General features: G+C 55.9%; 1 protein-coding gene across 1 annotated transcript; it reads left to right on the top strand.

The window, feature by feature from the left end:
* Positions 1-2,110: 2,110 nt before the first annotated feature.
* OLIG2 (oligodendrocyte transcription factor 2) lies at positions 2,111-5,588 on the top strand. Its single transcript, XM_045085149.1, has 2 exons — positions 2,111-2,319; positions 3,079-5,588. The coding sequence occupies exons 1-2, from the start codon at positions 2,230-2,232 to the stop codon at positions 4,123-4,125; spliced, it is 1,137 nt and encodes a 378-aa protein (XP_044941084.1). The 5' UTR covers positions 2,111-2,229; the 3' UTR covers positions 4,126-5,588.
* Positions 5,589-15,766: the final 10,178 nt, after the last annotated feature.

Here is a 15,766-nt window from a genome sequence, read left to right as displayed (position 1 = left end):
CAGGCTCTAAACACACATGGTGCCAGAATGGGCCCCTCAACCTTCCTCCCGGCTTCCAGCTCCAGCTACTGGAGCAAGAGCGTGAAGAACCCCAGATCGCTCACTCTCGCGGACCGCAGGACTCAGGACAGTCGCCGGTCGCAAGCAACAAAAGAAGGAACCAGGGCTCCAGGACACGAGCCACCCTGTGGATTAACCTCAGCATCGGCAACCCAGGCACACGCACGGTGCGCCTGCCGCCCTGTGTTAGATACACAGGCGTGCGCAGAAGTCCACACCTCGGCTGGTGGCCCAGAGCTCACATTCCCATGAATACCCTCACTGACGGTGGTCGGAGAGGCCTGAGGGAACCATCCTTTAATACCCGAGCTATCCCTGCTCCCCACCCCATCCCGTTCCCGCAGTTCGACCATAGACAGATTGTCCTAATTCCGCGGTTTTGCGGCTTCTTGCATAACCGTTGCACGACGTATCTCCAGGCTTCAGTTCTTCATGTTTTAAGTACAACTGGGAAACACGCAGGCTGAAAAATAATGCTCCAGAAAGCACAAGATGGGGGTGAAGGCGAGCGCGCACTAGGTTTTCTATCTTCGTTTTACCCAGACACCGGGAGCAACACCATAAGCTTATTTTTGCATTTGTTTATTTTGTGCTTTCCGAATTTGAAGGCCAATTACTTTGTTTTTAAAGCTAAATATGCAAAGTGGAAGTTCCCGAACAACCACTAAACAGAGGAGGGAGGGTTGGGGTGTGTCTGTGTATGTGCCCGTGCGGTATAAAGGGCTAGGGTCCGGGATCTGCAGAACCCAACTTCTGTACCAGAAAGGTACGGATGTAAGGGATCCAGCTCAGGGAAGAGGTTAGAGACACCCATGGCATAGTAAGGAATGCCAGCATTTTCTGCGCTGCAAAAGATTAGCAGTTTTTTCTGTAGGCTTGATTTGTAAGCAGACAGTCTCTTGATTTTCTCATTCGTAAAATGGGTGGATGTGTCAGTATCACTGAACTACCTAACTTGGCCACTTCTCTAAGACCAGGTTTACTCCCTGATGGGCAGGAGTTTCTGGGTGCAGTGACCAAGCTGTGATTGGTAAAAAGGTGTCTGAAAATTGCCATGAGTAGCTGTTCTCACTGCCTGGACCAAGGCCTGGAGAAGTCTTTACCCAGGCCTTAGACCTTCCACTCTGCCCCCCCCCCCCCAAAGCAAACTTGCGCTTCCGTCCTACCCCATGGCTTGGTGGTGACCACAAGAATGATGGTGAAAATACCGTCATCGGTTCCAGAGCTAATAAATAGGGGGGAGGGGGGATGGCTCTAAACTTTGAGCTCTAGACTTTGCCGTTCTGTTAGGGCGGTTATAGTGGGGGAAATATCTTGTCCCTGTGTCTACACCATTCTCGACTCTGTGAAGAGTTGGGATTTCTTTGAAAACACCGTCCCGGAGTAGGTCTCCTACTTCCTTCCCCTCCCTGTGCCTCGCAAGGTCCTGCCCCCAGCTGGGGGCGCTACCAGCCGCCCGCGAAGGAGCGGCAGCGGCCAGCTCCCAGAGGCGCGCTTAGCTTGAGAAGAAAGTAGGGGCTTTGTGCTTGGTTGTCCTTTACATCTGGGGTTCCAACTGCCCACGTATTGATGAAACCCTTGAGATAGGGACAGGCCGCGAGAACCCAGAGAGAGATGAGACGCAAAAGGAGACTCCAGCTCCAGCTCCCGGATCGCCAGGGTTCCTCGGACGCATCTCCCAAAAGATGCGATCGCGCTGGGTATCGGGTTAGTTCGTCTGCAGAACGGGCCGGCCCACCCCATCCCCCAGCCTGGCTCTGTGGTCACCGGATTATTATAGAATCTGACAACGCTCCGTTTCTGTCCCTCTATCTTAACCGCATTCTATTCCGCCCTCGGTACTTCCCCGGCAAGCCCGCCCTTCTCCTCCCCCTCGCCTCTCACACCCCTTCCGCGGGTTGGTCCTCCGGTCCCTCCCCAAGAATCTCCCGGCCGCCGACGCCCATTGGCTGTGCTCGGGGAGGAGGCGTGTGCGGGCCCGGCGAGTTTCATTGAGCCGAATTAGCCCCGGATGACATCAGCTTCCCAGCCCCCCGGGCGGGCCCAGCTCATTGGCGCGGCTGCCCCTCCAGGACCCGCACATTGTTCCCCGCCCCCGCCTCGGCCACCGCCGCCACGGTCGCCGCCGCCACCGGGCTATAAAAACCGGCCGAGCCCCGAAAGGTGCGGATGCTTATTATAGACCAACGCGACCTCAGCGCCCGGAGTCCGGTTCTCCGCTGCGGCTTTGGGGAACGAACTCCTCTCATTGCATCCACAGTAAGTGTCCCCGCCCCCCAGCAGCCCCAGCCAATATCCTAGGGACAGACGCCCCTCAACTCGCCTACGACCCAGGAAGCTCCGTTGGAGAGGGCCCGTTGGATCCGTTGGATCCCGCCCCTGCCCGCCAGTTCTCTCGAGTGGCTTCGCTGCTCTGACTCTCCCCACGCTCATCGCAACATCCCCTTCGCCCAAATGCGAGAAGTCGGGGCGACCACAGTTCCTTCTGGCCACGTCCCGGTCAGCTGGCAAGCTCCCCGCGGCCCCCCGGACGCCCCCCATGTTATCAAGGCTCGCAGGCGCTGTGTGCCTGCGTATGTTTGTTGCGCGGTGTCGATGGAGATAAAGTCCATGCGTTTGAGAAACCAAATAAATACTTCTCTATTTAGATCTCCACCATCCCAAAGAAAAAAAATCTTCGCTTGCCATTTCAGCCCTGGGGATTCAGCCTCCCTGTTCCCAATAGAAGGCATAAAGCCTCCAGAAAGCCCCCCTCACGGAGGGGGTGCTCCCTGGAATAAAACAACCTGTGGATGAGAGCAGGGGATGGGGTGGGAGGGAGGGGGGATTGCTTCGCGCGCACCTGTGTGCCGCTGGGAGCAAGGCCAGACACAGCGATGTGGACGCGGAGCGATCGGTCACCCGCGCCCGGACCGCGCTCTGCGGTGCAGGCGGGAGCAGCTTCTCGCTCTTTCTGAGTGCCTCACGCTCGGTTTCCATCTCTCTCTCTCTCTCTCCTTTTTCTTCTCTCCTTCGCAGGAGGCGTGCGTAAAGCTCCGAGGGCCGAGGGAGGGAGGGCGGACCCTGCGAAAGCTGCGACTACCTTTCGGGGCCATGGACTCGGACGCCAGCCTGGTGTCCAGTCGCCCGTCGTCGCCAGAGCCCGATGACCTTTTTCTGCCGGCCCGGAGCAAAGGCAGCGGAGGCAGCGGCTTCACGGGCGGCACAGTGTCCTCGTCTACGCCGAGCGACTGCCCGCCGGAGCTGAGCGCAGAGCTGCGCGGCGCTATGGGCGCGGCGGGCGCGCACCCCGGGGACAAGCTGGGCGGCGGCGGCTTCAAGTCATCCTCGTCCAGCACTTCGTCGTCCACTTCCTCAGCGGCCGCGTCGTCCACCAAGAAGGACAAGAAGCAGATGACAGAGCCCGAGCTGCAGCAGCTACGCCTCAAGATCAACAGCCGCGAGCGCAAGCGCATGCACGACCTCAACATCGCCATGGACGGGCTGCGCGAGGTCATGCCTTACGCGCACGGCCCGTCGGTGCGCAAGCTCTCCAAGATCGCCACGCTGCTGCTGGCGCGCAACTACATCCTCATGCTCACCAACTCGCTGGAGGAGATGAAGCGACTGGTGAGCGAGATCTACGGCGGCCACCACGCCGGCTTCCACCCGTCGGCCTGCGGTGGCCTGGCGCACTCGGCGCCCCTGCCCGCCGCCACGGCGCATCCCGCGGCCGCCGCGCACGCTGCACACCACCCCGCGGTTCACCACCCCATCCTGCCTCCCGCCGCGGCCGCCGCCGCCGCCGCCGCCGCCGCGGCCGCCGTGTCCAGTGCCTCCCTGCCTGGCTCCGGCCTGTCGTCGGTCGGCTCCATCCGGCCCCCGCACGGCCTGCTCAAGTCCCCGGCGGCGGCGGCGGCGGCCCCGCTGGGGGGCGGGGGCGGCGGCAGCGGGGGCAGCGGCGGCTTCCAGCACTGGGGCGGCATGCCCTGTCCCTGCAGCATGTGCCAGGTGCCGCCGCCGCATCACCACGTGTCGGCCATGGGCGCCGGCAGCCTGCCGCGCCTCACCTCCGACGCCAAGTGAGCGGGCCGGCGCCGGCGCGATCTGGCGAGCGGAGGGACCCGGAGGCTGCGGGCAAGCAAGGACTGGCGGGCGCCGGGGGCCCGGGAGCTCAGCTCGGAGGAGCGCGGGACCTTGGGCTGGGGCTGGGGCTGGGGGTGGGGGTAGGGGCAATGGGGTGGACACCCGAGCTGGGGAACCGGAGCAGCGTGGTGGGGAGGGGGGCGCACCGAACAGCGGGGAGTGAGAGGGGCGTCCTTTCTGGGACCTGGCTCGGCCCCCCCCTCTGGCTTTAAGCAGCGCTGCTCCGACTGACAGCATTTTATAAGAAGGCACTGCGAGGTGCACCCGTCCCTCGACACCCCGACCCACCCACCCATTCCCAAGGAAGTGTGGATTCTTAAAACGGCGGTTTCCTCGCGAACAGGGCCTCAACCCGGCCCATGCCCCACTTCGTTACACGGGGGATCGCGGGGAGGGAGGACGGCCTGGGCGACAGCGGGTGGGGACTGGGGGGAAGCTGAGCTCCACCAGCGGCGGTCGGGCCTCGGCCTCCAGGGTCGTCGCTGGCCCAGGGCCAAGGGCTACGAGTGAGCTGGAAGCTGGCGTTCGGTACCAGAAGCACTTACGGTCGCGTCCAATCTGGGTAGAGCCACACCGGTCCGAGAACTATGGCCGGTCCTCCCTGTCACTCCTATTGGTTTGGGGGTTTGTGGTTTTCTAATAAATCTGTCTCTGTTCCCTTTTCAACAGTGCGAGCAAGCTTTATAGGAAGTCAGAATAGAACCACTTGTGGATTGGAATAATCTAAAACTGTCGACTCTGGGAGCGGGTTTTGTTTGTTTGTTTTTTGTTTTTTTAGTTATTTTAAAATAGACTCCCTCCTTCCAGTTCTTTCCGTCACTAAGCACAAAGTGATTTGGTTTATTACCCGAGGGGCGGCAGTCATTCTGATACCTGAGGGTTTGACAGAACTCAAAGGCATGTGCTGTGAATACAGTCTGGGTTATTTGGGACTTATGTTGGCTTGTGTAATTTTTTTTCTTTCTTGGGTGTGTAAATATAGGATCAATAATGAGGTAAGTGCGAGCTGCTAAACTGTTTGCTCACGTGACTGCCAGCCCCTCCGGAGTCAAAGCCGGGTTCCCCCTCTATTGTTTTTTTCTTTGTTTGTTTCTGGGTTTTGTATTGTTTTGTTTTGTTTTGTTTTTTGCCACCTTTAACACAAAAGACAAACTTTCCCACGTGCCTCGTGCGCCCTTGCAGACCGGCTGGGCGCGCCCAGCGTCGCAGTCTGGCCCTCACAGCGCCTGCAGCGTAACATCCTTCCTCTGACCGCTGTCCCTTGCAGAGAGTGTATCATCTGTTTTATTTTTGTAAAAAGAAAAAGAAAAAGTGCTAAATAATATTTATTACTTGTTTGGTTGCAAAAACGAAATAAATGATCGAGTGTTGCGATTTTAAATAAAATGTAAAGTAAGTCGGGTGTTTTCTAACCGTTGAGGGGGTGGCGGGGAGCGGCCGGGCGAAGGGAGTGCAGGACTCTTTCCCGCGGAGCCGGGGCTGGGGAGCGTCCGTCGGTTTCAAGCCCGGAGAAAGACGGGGGACGTGTTTGTTCTCCGTCAACCTCCCACCTCAACAAACACACTTACGTTCTCTTTAAAACGAGTTCTGGGCATCTCTTCGGGGTGTTTCTCACAACTCTCTTGTTGCTTCGATTTTCTGACGCCTAATCCGGAACTCTTTTTCCCTTCGGTTGAGGACGGAGTTAGTTGAAAGTGAACATTTCTCTCCCCGCGCGCACGGAATTTGGGGCCAAGGGGGCGAGGGCCACGCTTTCCGCTGAGGGCCACGCAGCTCAGGCCTTCACTTCTACCGGGATTTTTTTTCTCCCCTTTGGGCTCAAAGGCAGCCACCCACTCCCATCCAGTTCGGGTGACATCCTTAGGCTTCAGCTGCGGACCAGCCACTTGGGGCCCGCGGCCCGCCTCGCTGGTGCGCTTCGGGCAGAGCGCAGCGGGACTGTCGCGCGCGGGATCTGCAAACACGACCCTCCCTGGGCGCCCGCGCTGGCCTTGAACTTCAAAGTGTTAGGTGCTGGGAACTGCCATCCGGGAGGGGCACTCCCCTAAACGACGCTCCCATCCGTGCCCGACCCTTCCCTGGTCCACCTCTCTTCTGGAGGTCACTGGGCTCCTCGCAACCCAAAACTGCAATGGGCATTTAGGACTTGGATAAAATAATCATCATCATCAATAAAGAGATTCCGGGTAAAAAGTAGAAAAGCTTCAGCTTTTCTGGTCAAGGAGGACAAACCATGTTGCGGTCTCTCGGCCCTGTACGGCTTAAAGGAGAACAAGCTCCCCTGAAAACTGTGACTGGTCCCAGGCGCAGGCACCAGTTCCCCAGCCCTGATGGCTCTCTGATGGCTGAGGGTGGCTCCGTCCCCTAACTCAGGGACAGGTGCTTCTGGGTGCCCAGCAGGCGTGTCCAGCTGGGGGCCACAACAGCAGGCGACTGGAGGTCTCGTGCACTGGGTCTCCTTTCTGCTCTGCTTTTTTTTTTTTTTAAGATTTTATTTATTTATCAGGGGGGGGCAGAGAGAGCAGCACAGGCAGAGGCAGAGGGAGAAGCTCCTACTCCTACTCCTACTCCTTGCTCGGCAAGGAGCCTGATGTGGGACTCGATCCCAGGACGCTGGGATCATGACCTGAGCCGAAGGCAGCTGCTCAACCAACTGAGCCACCCAGGCGTCCCTCTGCTCTGCTCTGCTTTTTACCAAAGGTCGAAAGCCGGAGGAGGCAGACCTTCTGGGGAAGAGGCAGGAAGGGCACAGGGACCTGGGGCTCCCCACACGACTCCAAGAAGAGGGGAGGGCAGAATCTACTAGCTTTTATTTCGAAATCTTATTTGAAACGAAATCTGTTAAGAATTCAAAACTTGGTCGGGTTCCAGTGGCAGGCACCTACAGAAGACTGGCAGAGGCTGGAACTTGGGGTGGGAGCTTAGAACCCAGGGAACGGGGTTGGGGCTCGGTTGCAGTAGCAGCTTCCTTCACCCACTGTTAGTCTAGGTGGTGTGCACGCAGGCTCTGGGTGCGCATGGTGTATGCAGAGAGGAGGCATAAAAGGAAAGGAAATAAATCAAGTCTGCCCCTCCCACCCCCTCACACCCAAGCTCTCCGCCAGAGTCTAGCTGCGGCCAGGCTAGAGCTGGGCCTCTTAAGGAGGAGGAGCTGGATCCAGCCAGGATCCCAGCCCTTCCTAGAGTCCCGCATCTAAACTGTGCACACACCCCGGGATCTCGGACACCATGCATGATGAGAAAGGAGCATCCATGGCTCTCTCGATGTCTCACACAGACACAGGGGAGCTTATGTACCAGGCAGGTGGCTCCTCTGGGGAGGGTGGCCCTGGACTGGCGGGGCCCCATGTGGGGGACTCAGGACTACCACTGGGCTTCGCAGTAGAGCGGGAGAAGATGTTACACAGACTCTCAGACTTCCCAGCGTCCTTGATTGGGGGCGGCTCCCCAATAAGACAGAGGGAAAAGGAAAAAGAGGTAGAGAACCAGTCCAGGCCTGGCTTGATCTGCAGGTGGGGGAGAACTAGTCCAGAGGTTTTCTCCGGCACTGAGCCACAGCTCAGCTTCCCCACCAGCTATGTGGCCCCTGGGTGTCCTGGGTCTCAGCCACAGAGCCAGGGACTTCTGCCACAAGACCCCAAGGTCTCCAAGATTCTCCCCAATCCCCGTCCGTTCCCTCCAAGAGCTCTGCTTGAAGCTAAGGGGGAAAACCTCCTCCAAGGCCTCTGTGCTCCAGGGCCTTGTCTTCCGTCCTCCCTCCCTTACTGGGCCGAGTCACAGAGAAATGATGACTGGACACGGGAAGAACTCCTTGGGTGCTGCTCATGCTTCTGGCACCCACAGAGTTGAAACTCCACGTTTCTGGGACAGTGAGCCCAAGGACCAAGCAAAACCTCGGACCTAATGTTCATCTCAGTCTGAGATGCAAGGCGTCACTCCCGATCGGGATGGCTATAGGAAGATCTAAGGAACTGGGACGCCCATGGCAGTCTAGGAGGGGGACAGCTCTGCGTGTAGGACCTGACTTCATTCCCAGACTGGAACCAATGAAGAGCTCTGAGGCCAGTGCATTTAGATTTTAAAGCCCCCTAGACACTCTAGGTGCTGGAGGATTGTCTGTCTGCTTCCCTTTAAGGCAGAATGGACCTAACAATTGGCCTAAAGTCCCTCTATCAAGTAAACACCTTCATGCCCCCTAGAAGTTCATCTAAGGCAAAAGATCCTCTGTATAAGCCCCATGTCTTATTTTAAGTCCCTTTTTCAGCACAGACTTTGGGCCAAGTTCCCAGTCCCCGCACAGGTGCCTCACAGTACCAGGAGGGATTATAGGGGAGAGGGGTCTTTGACAGGGGCCCTACACCAAGGGTCTTAAGACCCTTGGCTGGTGAGAGACCCCCTCAGTCATTGTCTCTTCAAACCCATAAGGGAGGCCAGAATCAGGCTGGGTGGTTCTTAGGATAAGTGGTTGTTGCACTGAATCCCACCCCGGCTGGGGAGAAGAACCTTCCTAACAGCAAGAGACAGCATCCCTCTCCTTAGTTTGGAGGCGGGAGGCAACCCATAAGCTAAAGCCCTGGGGCTCCCTGCCAGAGTGTGAGGGGCCACTCCAGGCAGGATGGAGATGAGGACCTAAGGGGACAGGGATGTGAGGATCCAGAGCTCTGTGGATTCCTGGAGCTCACGTCCCTCTTCCCCATCTCTCTCTTCAGGGGCAGCGTCACTGCTATAGGGCTGTGAGGTTGGCCCAGGTTAGGGGAGGACAGGGGCTCTGCACTGAGGAGCCTATGCAGCCGATCTGGGAGCAAGGAGGCAGCAGGGATGCATCCCTGGGGAGTTGAGGATACTAATAATAGGCAGAGGAGGCTGGAAGAGGAGGTGCCAACAGGTATTCTAGGCTCCTCGGTTTAGAGCCTGGTGGGGGAGAGCTTTAGTGTGTTGATTCATTCACTTCTGGCCATAGCCCTTTGAGGATGGCGCTGTTATTATTACATTTTACAGGCGAGGACACTGAGGCACAGAGAGGGTGAGTGAATGGCCCAGGGGCATAGCTGGTAAGTGCAGGTGGCAAAGTTGTAATTCGAGAGTCGCTACAAAGCCCACCTCCAGGATGTCCCACCGGTACCCTGGGCTTCCTCTCAGCATCTCCCCCCCCCCCCCCCCTTCCGCATCGAGGTCCCAGACTGTCTCAGCGCCGCCGCCTGGACAATCCTCCAAGCTCCTCCCCGCCCCTTTCCCCGCCCCAGACCCCTTAGGTGACGCTCCTCGTGCTCCCTCTTTATGCCTGGACCCATCTGTCCCCGATGCCCCCATCTGGGCCTCGGATGATGCCGAAAGGCTTTGTAATTAGCGACCTTGGGTGGGCACGCGGCGCGGCGCCTGGGCTGGCGGAAGGAGGGCCGCAGCAGGTGAGCTGGGGCGGCCCCTATATTGGGGCGGTCGGCGGCGCCCACAGTGACTGTGCTTCGTGCCCAGACGGCTGCCGCGGCCCTGGCCCCGTTGTGCGGTCCACACCCGGTGCGGTTGTTCGGAAAGGAGTCTCAAACTGAAATGCCGGCAGGGGCCAGGCCGACAGCTGCGCGGTCCAGCGCCGGGACGACCCCGGGAAGCGGCAGGCGCCGCGGGGAGCTGGGGTGCGCGCCCTCCTCCCGGGAGGGACTTCGGGCCCCACTTCCCCCGCACGCCGCGGGCCCCAGAGACAAGCAAGTGGGCCGAATTGTAACCCCTGGACGGCCCAGTGGGCGCTGGCTTTGCCAGGAGGCGTCTTTACTGGGGGGTGCTCTGGCGGCCACATCGCGGCTGCGGGCGACCTCGCGAGGAACCGTGCGCCCGCGGACCCTCTGCCCTTGTCTCCCCGATCTCGCGTAAGCAAAATGGGTAGGCGCGGCCGGGCGGCTCGGTCCCCGCGGGGCGCTCACACCTACCACCCCCACCGGCGCGGCCCCGCAGGCCTGCCCCGCTCTCCGGCTGCCCAGCCGGGCCCACACGGGTCTGGTTCGAAGTAACTGCTTTGGGCCGCCTGCGGCTTTCGTTTGGGAGCTTTTCCTCGACGCGGCCGCACCGCCTCTGAGTCCACTGGTTGTGGAAAGAGTTGGGGTCCCCGAGAGAGACATATGCAGATCCCGCCCGAGGCTCCTCAGTTCGCGTGGGGGGCAAGTAGCGTCTCGAGGGAAGCTCGCGGGCCCACCGACACCTGCGGGGTGCAAGTGCACGTACCCGTGTTGGTGCTCAGAGTCCGCGCCCGCAGGGTCATGCACGCGCGTTCGTTCTCACCCGGCCTCGAAGAGCTGCCAGCCTGGAGCTCTGTAGTCCTGGTCTCAGGGGCTGGAAGCCCTGGGCCCCTGCTGAGCTCTGGATGCCCGGTGAACCAATTCTGGGGCTTGAGGTAGCTCTGTTTACCTCTTTCCTCCTCAACTGACCTGTCCCTGCCCAGGTGCCTGTAGGTCCCCTAGGACCGGCCTGCCTCCCTTCCCTCCAAGCTCAGCCAGGCCCTAGTCCTGGAGCCCAGGATAAGGGCCAAGCAGAAATCCGCCAAGGGGCCACAAGCAGGACCTTGTGCAATTCACTCATCTTCAAATCTTGGCAGTGAAAGCTGACTTCTAGATCAGGGATGGAGTGGCCTCTTGGAAGCCCTGGGGGTGCTTTCTGAGCGGGTTTCCTCTTCCAGAGAAAAAATGGAGTCAGGTTGTGTGATCACTAAAGCTCCCAGGCATGTCAGGGTCTAACTCTGATACCAGAGCCCTCTGGGTCCCGTGGTCCACCGCTGTGGGAGGTTCTGGGAACCTCTGGCCCACAGGGACTGTCATGGGTGAAAACAACTTCTTTTGGTGTTCTGTGTGTGTGCGGATGGAATTTATAGCCTCTGCTTCAGTGGCGTGTAGACAATTCTGGAAATGTCTACCATCCTTTTATGAGGCTTCCCAGCGGTAGAAACTAGTTCAGAAGCCTTTGTATCTAAATGTGCCTCCTGGGGGTGCCTGGGTGGCTCAGTCGTTAAGTATCTGCCTTTGGCTCACCTTCAGGATGCTGGGATCAAGCCCCACATTAGGCTCCCTGCTCAATGGGAAGCCTGCTTCTCCCTCTCCCACTCCCTCATTCTTGTTGCTTCTCTCCCTCTTTCTTTGTCAGATAAATAAATAAATTCTTTTTAAAAAAATAAATAAATGTGCCTCCTAGGTGTGAGTCTCTGAACAGTGAGAGTCAGTGGAGGAGGAAGGGAAGGAGGAAGTTTCTGGAGGGTGGAGACTGAGACAAGAGTGTAAGTCCCCTAGGAGTCATGCCCTGATGGGGGACATGGAGACGTAAAGATGGATGGGCATCTTTGTTTTTACCCAGGACATTTGTGGTCAGACTTAGATCTCAACACCATAGTGAGCCAGGTTACAAGACGCCCCCCACGCCTACCCCAGCCTCTGCTTCTTCTTATGGAAGAAGAATAATGAATAATAGTCCCTTTTTGTCACCTTCAGCCTGGCCCCAGCTGTGAATGGAAGCCCTGGGCCCCAGGGCTTGGCCAAGGTATGGCCTGCTGCCAGATCTGGACCCTCAAATGCGATCTTGGGCCCCCAACAAGCAGCTATGAGTATATAGGTCACGGCAGGATGGGTTGAGCACCATGGAGAGAGACCATGGTTGAATCACTGGGGTATGTGGCCTTGAACATGAAGGAGATGTGGACTTGATGCTAGTACTGTGTTCAAAGGGCATAGGCTTGAAAGGGACGACCTAGGCCAGGACCTGGCACACGGGCATGCCCAGGGAGGCGGACATGTGCCTGGCTGCTGGGGTGTCATCTAACTGAACCTTCTGGAAGGTCTTCAGAGCTAAGATCTCTGTTGGTCTTGGTCACATGACCTGCCCTACAGCATGGGGAGAGGGGTGGCGCTGTATGCTTCGGAGCCCAGGAGAGGCCTAGAGGACCTCTGAGATCTACATACAGAGTCTGGTTCTTAAACTCCTCAGGGCAGGGCAGGGCTGCCCTCTCACTTTCACATGCCCCAGGGGGCACGGTTGGTCCTCACTGAATAGTCTTTGCATTACATTGTGGAGAAGGACCTATACTCCTCAGAGAAAGCAGAATCAGGTTCTTTTAAGAGCAGAAGCCAGGATCAGAGAGGAATTAATTGAAGGACGGTTTGCCTGTGAAGCGCAGGGCCCACAGTCTGTCCCTTCCCACCTCTCCCTCAGAGCCAGGCCTGCTGGTCCCTCTGTCTGTACCCATCTGGTAGGGGGTCAAGGGCACGAGTCAGCTGGAAGGCTGAGGATGCTTCCTGTTCTAGAATCCCAGCCAGGGGCCACAGGGAGAACAGTGGTGGGGCCCCGTGGGAATTGGGCCAGGGGTTCGCCATCACTCCCAACTCTGAACTCACTCAGCTGTTCAGACCAGTGTAGCTAATGAAGACACCGGGTGCTGGTAGCTCAGCCAATGGGGAAGGAAATGACTTAGAGCAGCCCAGTGCGGTGTTTAACCCATCAGTTTCCCCCCCACCCCCACCCCTTCCACCTCTTTCTGTTTGCTTTCATGGAGGTGAAACCCATACACATAAAATTCACCATTTGAAAGTGAGCAATTCAGTGGCATTCACAGAGTAGAGCAGCCACAGCCCGATCTAGTTCCAGAACATTTTTATCGCCAAAGTAAAACCCTGCCCCCATCACGTGGTCCCTAGGCTCCCTGCCCCACCCCGCCCCAAACAACCAGGAATCTTTCTGCCTTCTGTCTCTATGGATTGTCCTATTCTGGATACTTCAGATACGTGGACTCATACACTCTGTGACCTTTTGTGTCTGGGTTCTCCCCCTAGCATGTTTTTGAGGTCCGTCTATGCTGTGGCACCTGTCAGTTCCCCATTCCTTTTTAAGGTTGAGTGTTAACCCTCTGTAGGTCTATATCACGTTTTGCATCCATTCATCTGTTCATAGTTTCATTCAGTTCCGCGTCACGCCGCAGGTCCCTGCTACCAAGGTATCCTGGTGAAAAGAGGTCTGGCCTAGTTTAATAAGCCAGGTCTCTAGCTGAGGGTGCTCTAAGGCAAGGGGATTGACCTCTCTGGGCCCCAATCTACTCATCTGTAAAGTGAAAAGTTTGGCAAGGGTCATTTCAGGTTACAATCACTGTGACTTTTTGCAACTCTAAAGTGCCCCCCGGCACTCATAGAAAGGATCCCAATGCCTTTTCTGCCAGCCACAACCCTGTGTCAAAGAAGGACCCCATTACAAGAGGCCCTGGGGCTTGCACAGTGCCCCCCAGTGGATCACCCCCCCCCATCTGTACCTTTGGGTCTTAAAGACGCCAAATCTTAGTGAGTAATGTTTTGACTTACTCCCTTCTTGAGTATCCAGCCAGATTCTCAGCAATTGTGATTTAGTGATGAAATGGCCAACTTATTTGTCACACATACAGGTTCTCATTATGCATGGTTAAGAAGTGGACGTTAGGGTTGGGTGAGCCTGGTGGTGGGTATTATGGAGGGCACATATTGCATGGAGCACTGGGTGTGGTGCATAAACAATGAATTTTAGAACACTGAAAAGAAATAAAATAAAATGAAGTAGATATTTAGCTCAGTCAAAAGGATTTAGCTCAGTCAAAAGGATTTGACATTGGATGATGTACAAACTGATAACCTGACTCTGTTTTCTTGATCTTTCATTCCACGCACATTTACCATCTTGTTACATCTTGCTTTGGGCAGGTTGGCAACATACAGACAAAAACAGATTTAAGAAATACACCAATTCTTAGTATATAAGAGCTTTAAGACCTACCTGATTGGAGGGGGTAGTCAGCTGATCCTGTCCAAGTGGAATTGAACTTGGTGGGGGCAGAGGGGGGGGAGATTTAATGTAGGGAAGGCAGCATTAGCTCAAGGATGTTTTATACTTCTTTTTGTCATATGGAAGCTCAGTAAATTGAGATAATAGTTTCAGCCTTAGGTTGGCATTTCCAATCCCCTTTACTCTGCTCATTTTCCTTCCCCCCCATACTGTGTTTTTTATTTATTAAGTTCATGGTTTATTCTCTGCCTCTGTCAGTGGAATAGAAACCCCACGAGGCAGAAATCTTTGTTCTTCCCGATCCCTGAAGTAGAACACTGCCCAGCACATAGAAAGTTCCCAGTAAATATTTGGTGGAATGGAATGAAAGCATACAGATGACTTTTGCCACCAAGCCCTTCCCTAACTAGAAAAGAAGACACATGAAGCTTCCCTGGGCTTCCCGAAGAAGACACTAGCAAAATCTGATCCGGTCAAAGTGAATTGTTGAACTCTCTTTGCCTTCCCCAAAATGCTGTTCTAAAAACAGCCGAGTCTCGGAGGCTGATCTTATACTGGTCCTGAGCTGGGCTTCAAAGAAGGGATTTTCTGAAATAATGTATCAGTGAGGATCAACACATTTACTCAGGCTGTAACATTCTGCAGACTTACTAAAACTGCAACATTCTCTGCTGCTTCCTTAAGATCTTCGGGTTTGTTTCTGATCACAATTAACATCCAGACCTTGAGGCTTAACACTGACCCTGAAAATTAAATAGATTCATAGTTGGACAATTTGTTCTAATCCTTTAGGAGGTAAAAACCTTGGACTTAAAAAAAGAAGAAGAAGAAGAAGAAAAAAGACCCATAGTCAACTTGCTGAATCTTTCCTAAGGGAGCCTCTCTAAAAGAGGAAAAGTATTTCCCGGCAAATTAACCGCTCCCACAAACCATCCCCATCACTGTCACAAGCAGAATGAGAACATGTCAGAGGGGGTGGGAGGGTGGCTGCAACTTTTCAAATCAGACAGCCAGCGTAAACCTTAACATTAAATATCCCAAGGGTTGGGGGGGGCGGAGAGAAAAACCTCAGTGGTTGTATTTATCCCGAATGCAAAACTGTCCCCTTTGTTGAGGTCGGCTGAACTAACTCAGCACGGAGAACAATGTCCAGTCTGCTGGCGAGCCATGTGCTAATGTGCTCATGCATTACGGGCCGCAACAGATGGCTGTGAGAACACTGGGCCGCGCCTGCCTGGGTCAGGACGCAGAGCCCAGTGCTTCCCAGTTCGGCCCAGTTATCAAAACACTGCTTCTCTATGGAGAGATGATGGCTGTCCAGGGGGAGGTGGGCTCCGCCCTTCCCGCACGCAGTGGGCCTGATGTAGGAGCAAAGGTGTAAAAGGATAATTATTGGGGGGTTGGTTGGTTGTACCACGCCATGGAATTGAAAAAGGGATTTTCATGCAGTTGGAAGTTGGACACGGGGGAGATACAAGTTATATGGGTCAAGCATGTTAGCTTGTGCACCTCGCTCACACTTTTAATCTTTTCATTTTAAATTTCCCTCCCCTCCCCTCTGAGGGTCTGTCTTCTGGCTTTCCCCACATCCCAGTGAATCACTGCAGAGAGAAAAGTAGCCCCGTCCCCCAGCAAAACAAAACACAAAGAAAACAAAACCCAGCTTTTGCAACTACAAAGTCAGGCTCCGGAGCAATTCCTCTGGAAACATGTAGCTAAGTGGAAGGCACCTGGTTTACTCTAATGTCCATCCCTGCTTCTCTGTCACTGAGAAGAAGACCCCCCAGTAACTACCCACTTTGCGCTT

The sequence above is a fragment of the Mustela putorius genome, unplaced genomic scaffold, assembly GCF_011764305.1.
Source record: "Mustela putorius furo isolate JIRA1106 unplaced genomic scaffold, ASM1176430v1.1 tig00000832_pilon_pilon_pilon, whole genome shotgun sequence".
Taxonomy (NCBI): Eukaryota; Metazoa; Chordata; class Mammalia; order Carnivora; family Mustelidae; genus Mustela; species Mustela putorius.
Note: the sequence above shows the minus strand (reverse complement) of the source record. Positions and strands in the feature narration are given on the sequence as shown.

What these genes read in the sequence shown, in the direction of transcription:
- OLIG2 (XM_045085149.1), top strand. Translation starts at nt 2,230, where the DNA reads ATGCTTATTATAGACCAACGCGACCTCAGCGCCCGGAGTCCGGTTCTC. An exon ending in CTCCTCTCATTGCATCCACA is followed by an intron (nt 2,320 to 3,078) that starts GTAAGTGTCCCC and finishes TCTCCTTCGCAG; the next exon opens with GAGGCGTGCGTAAAGCTCCG.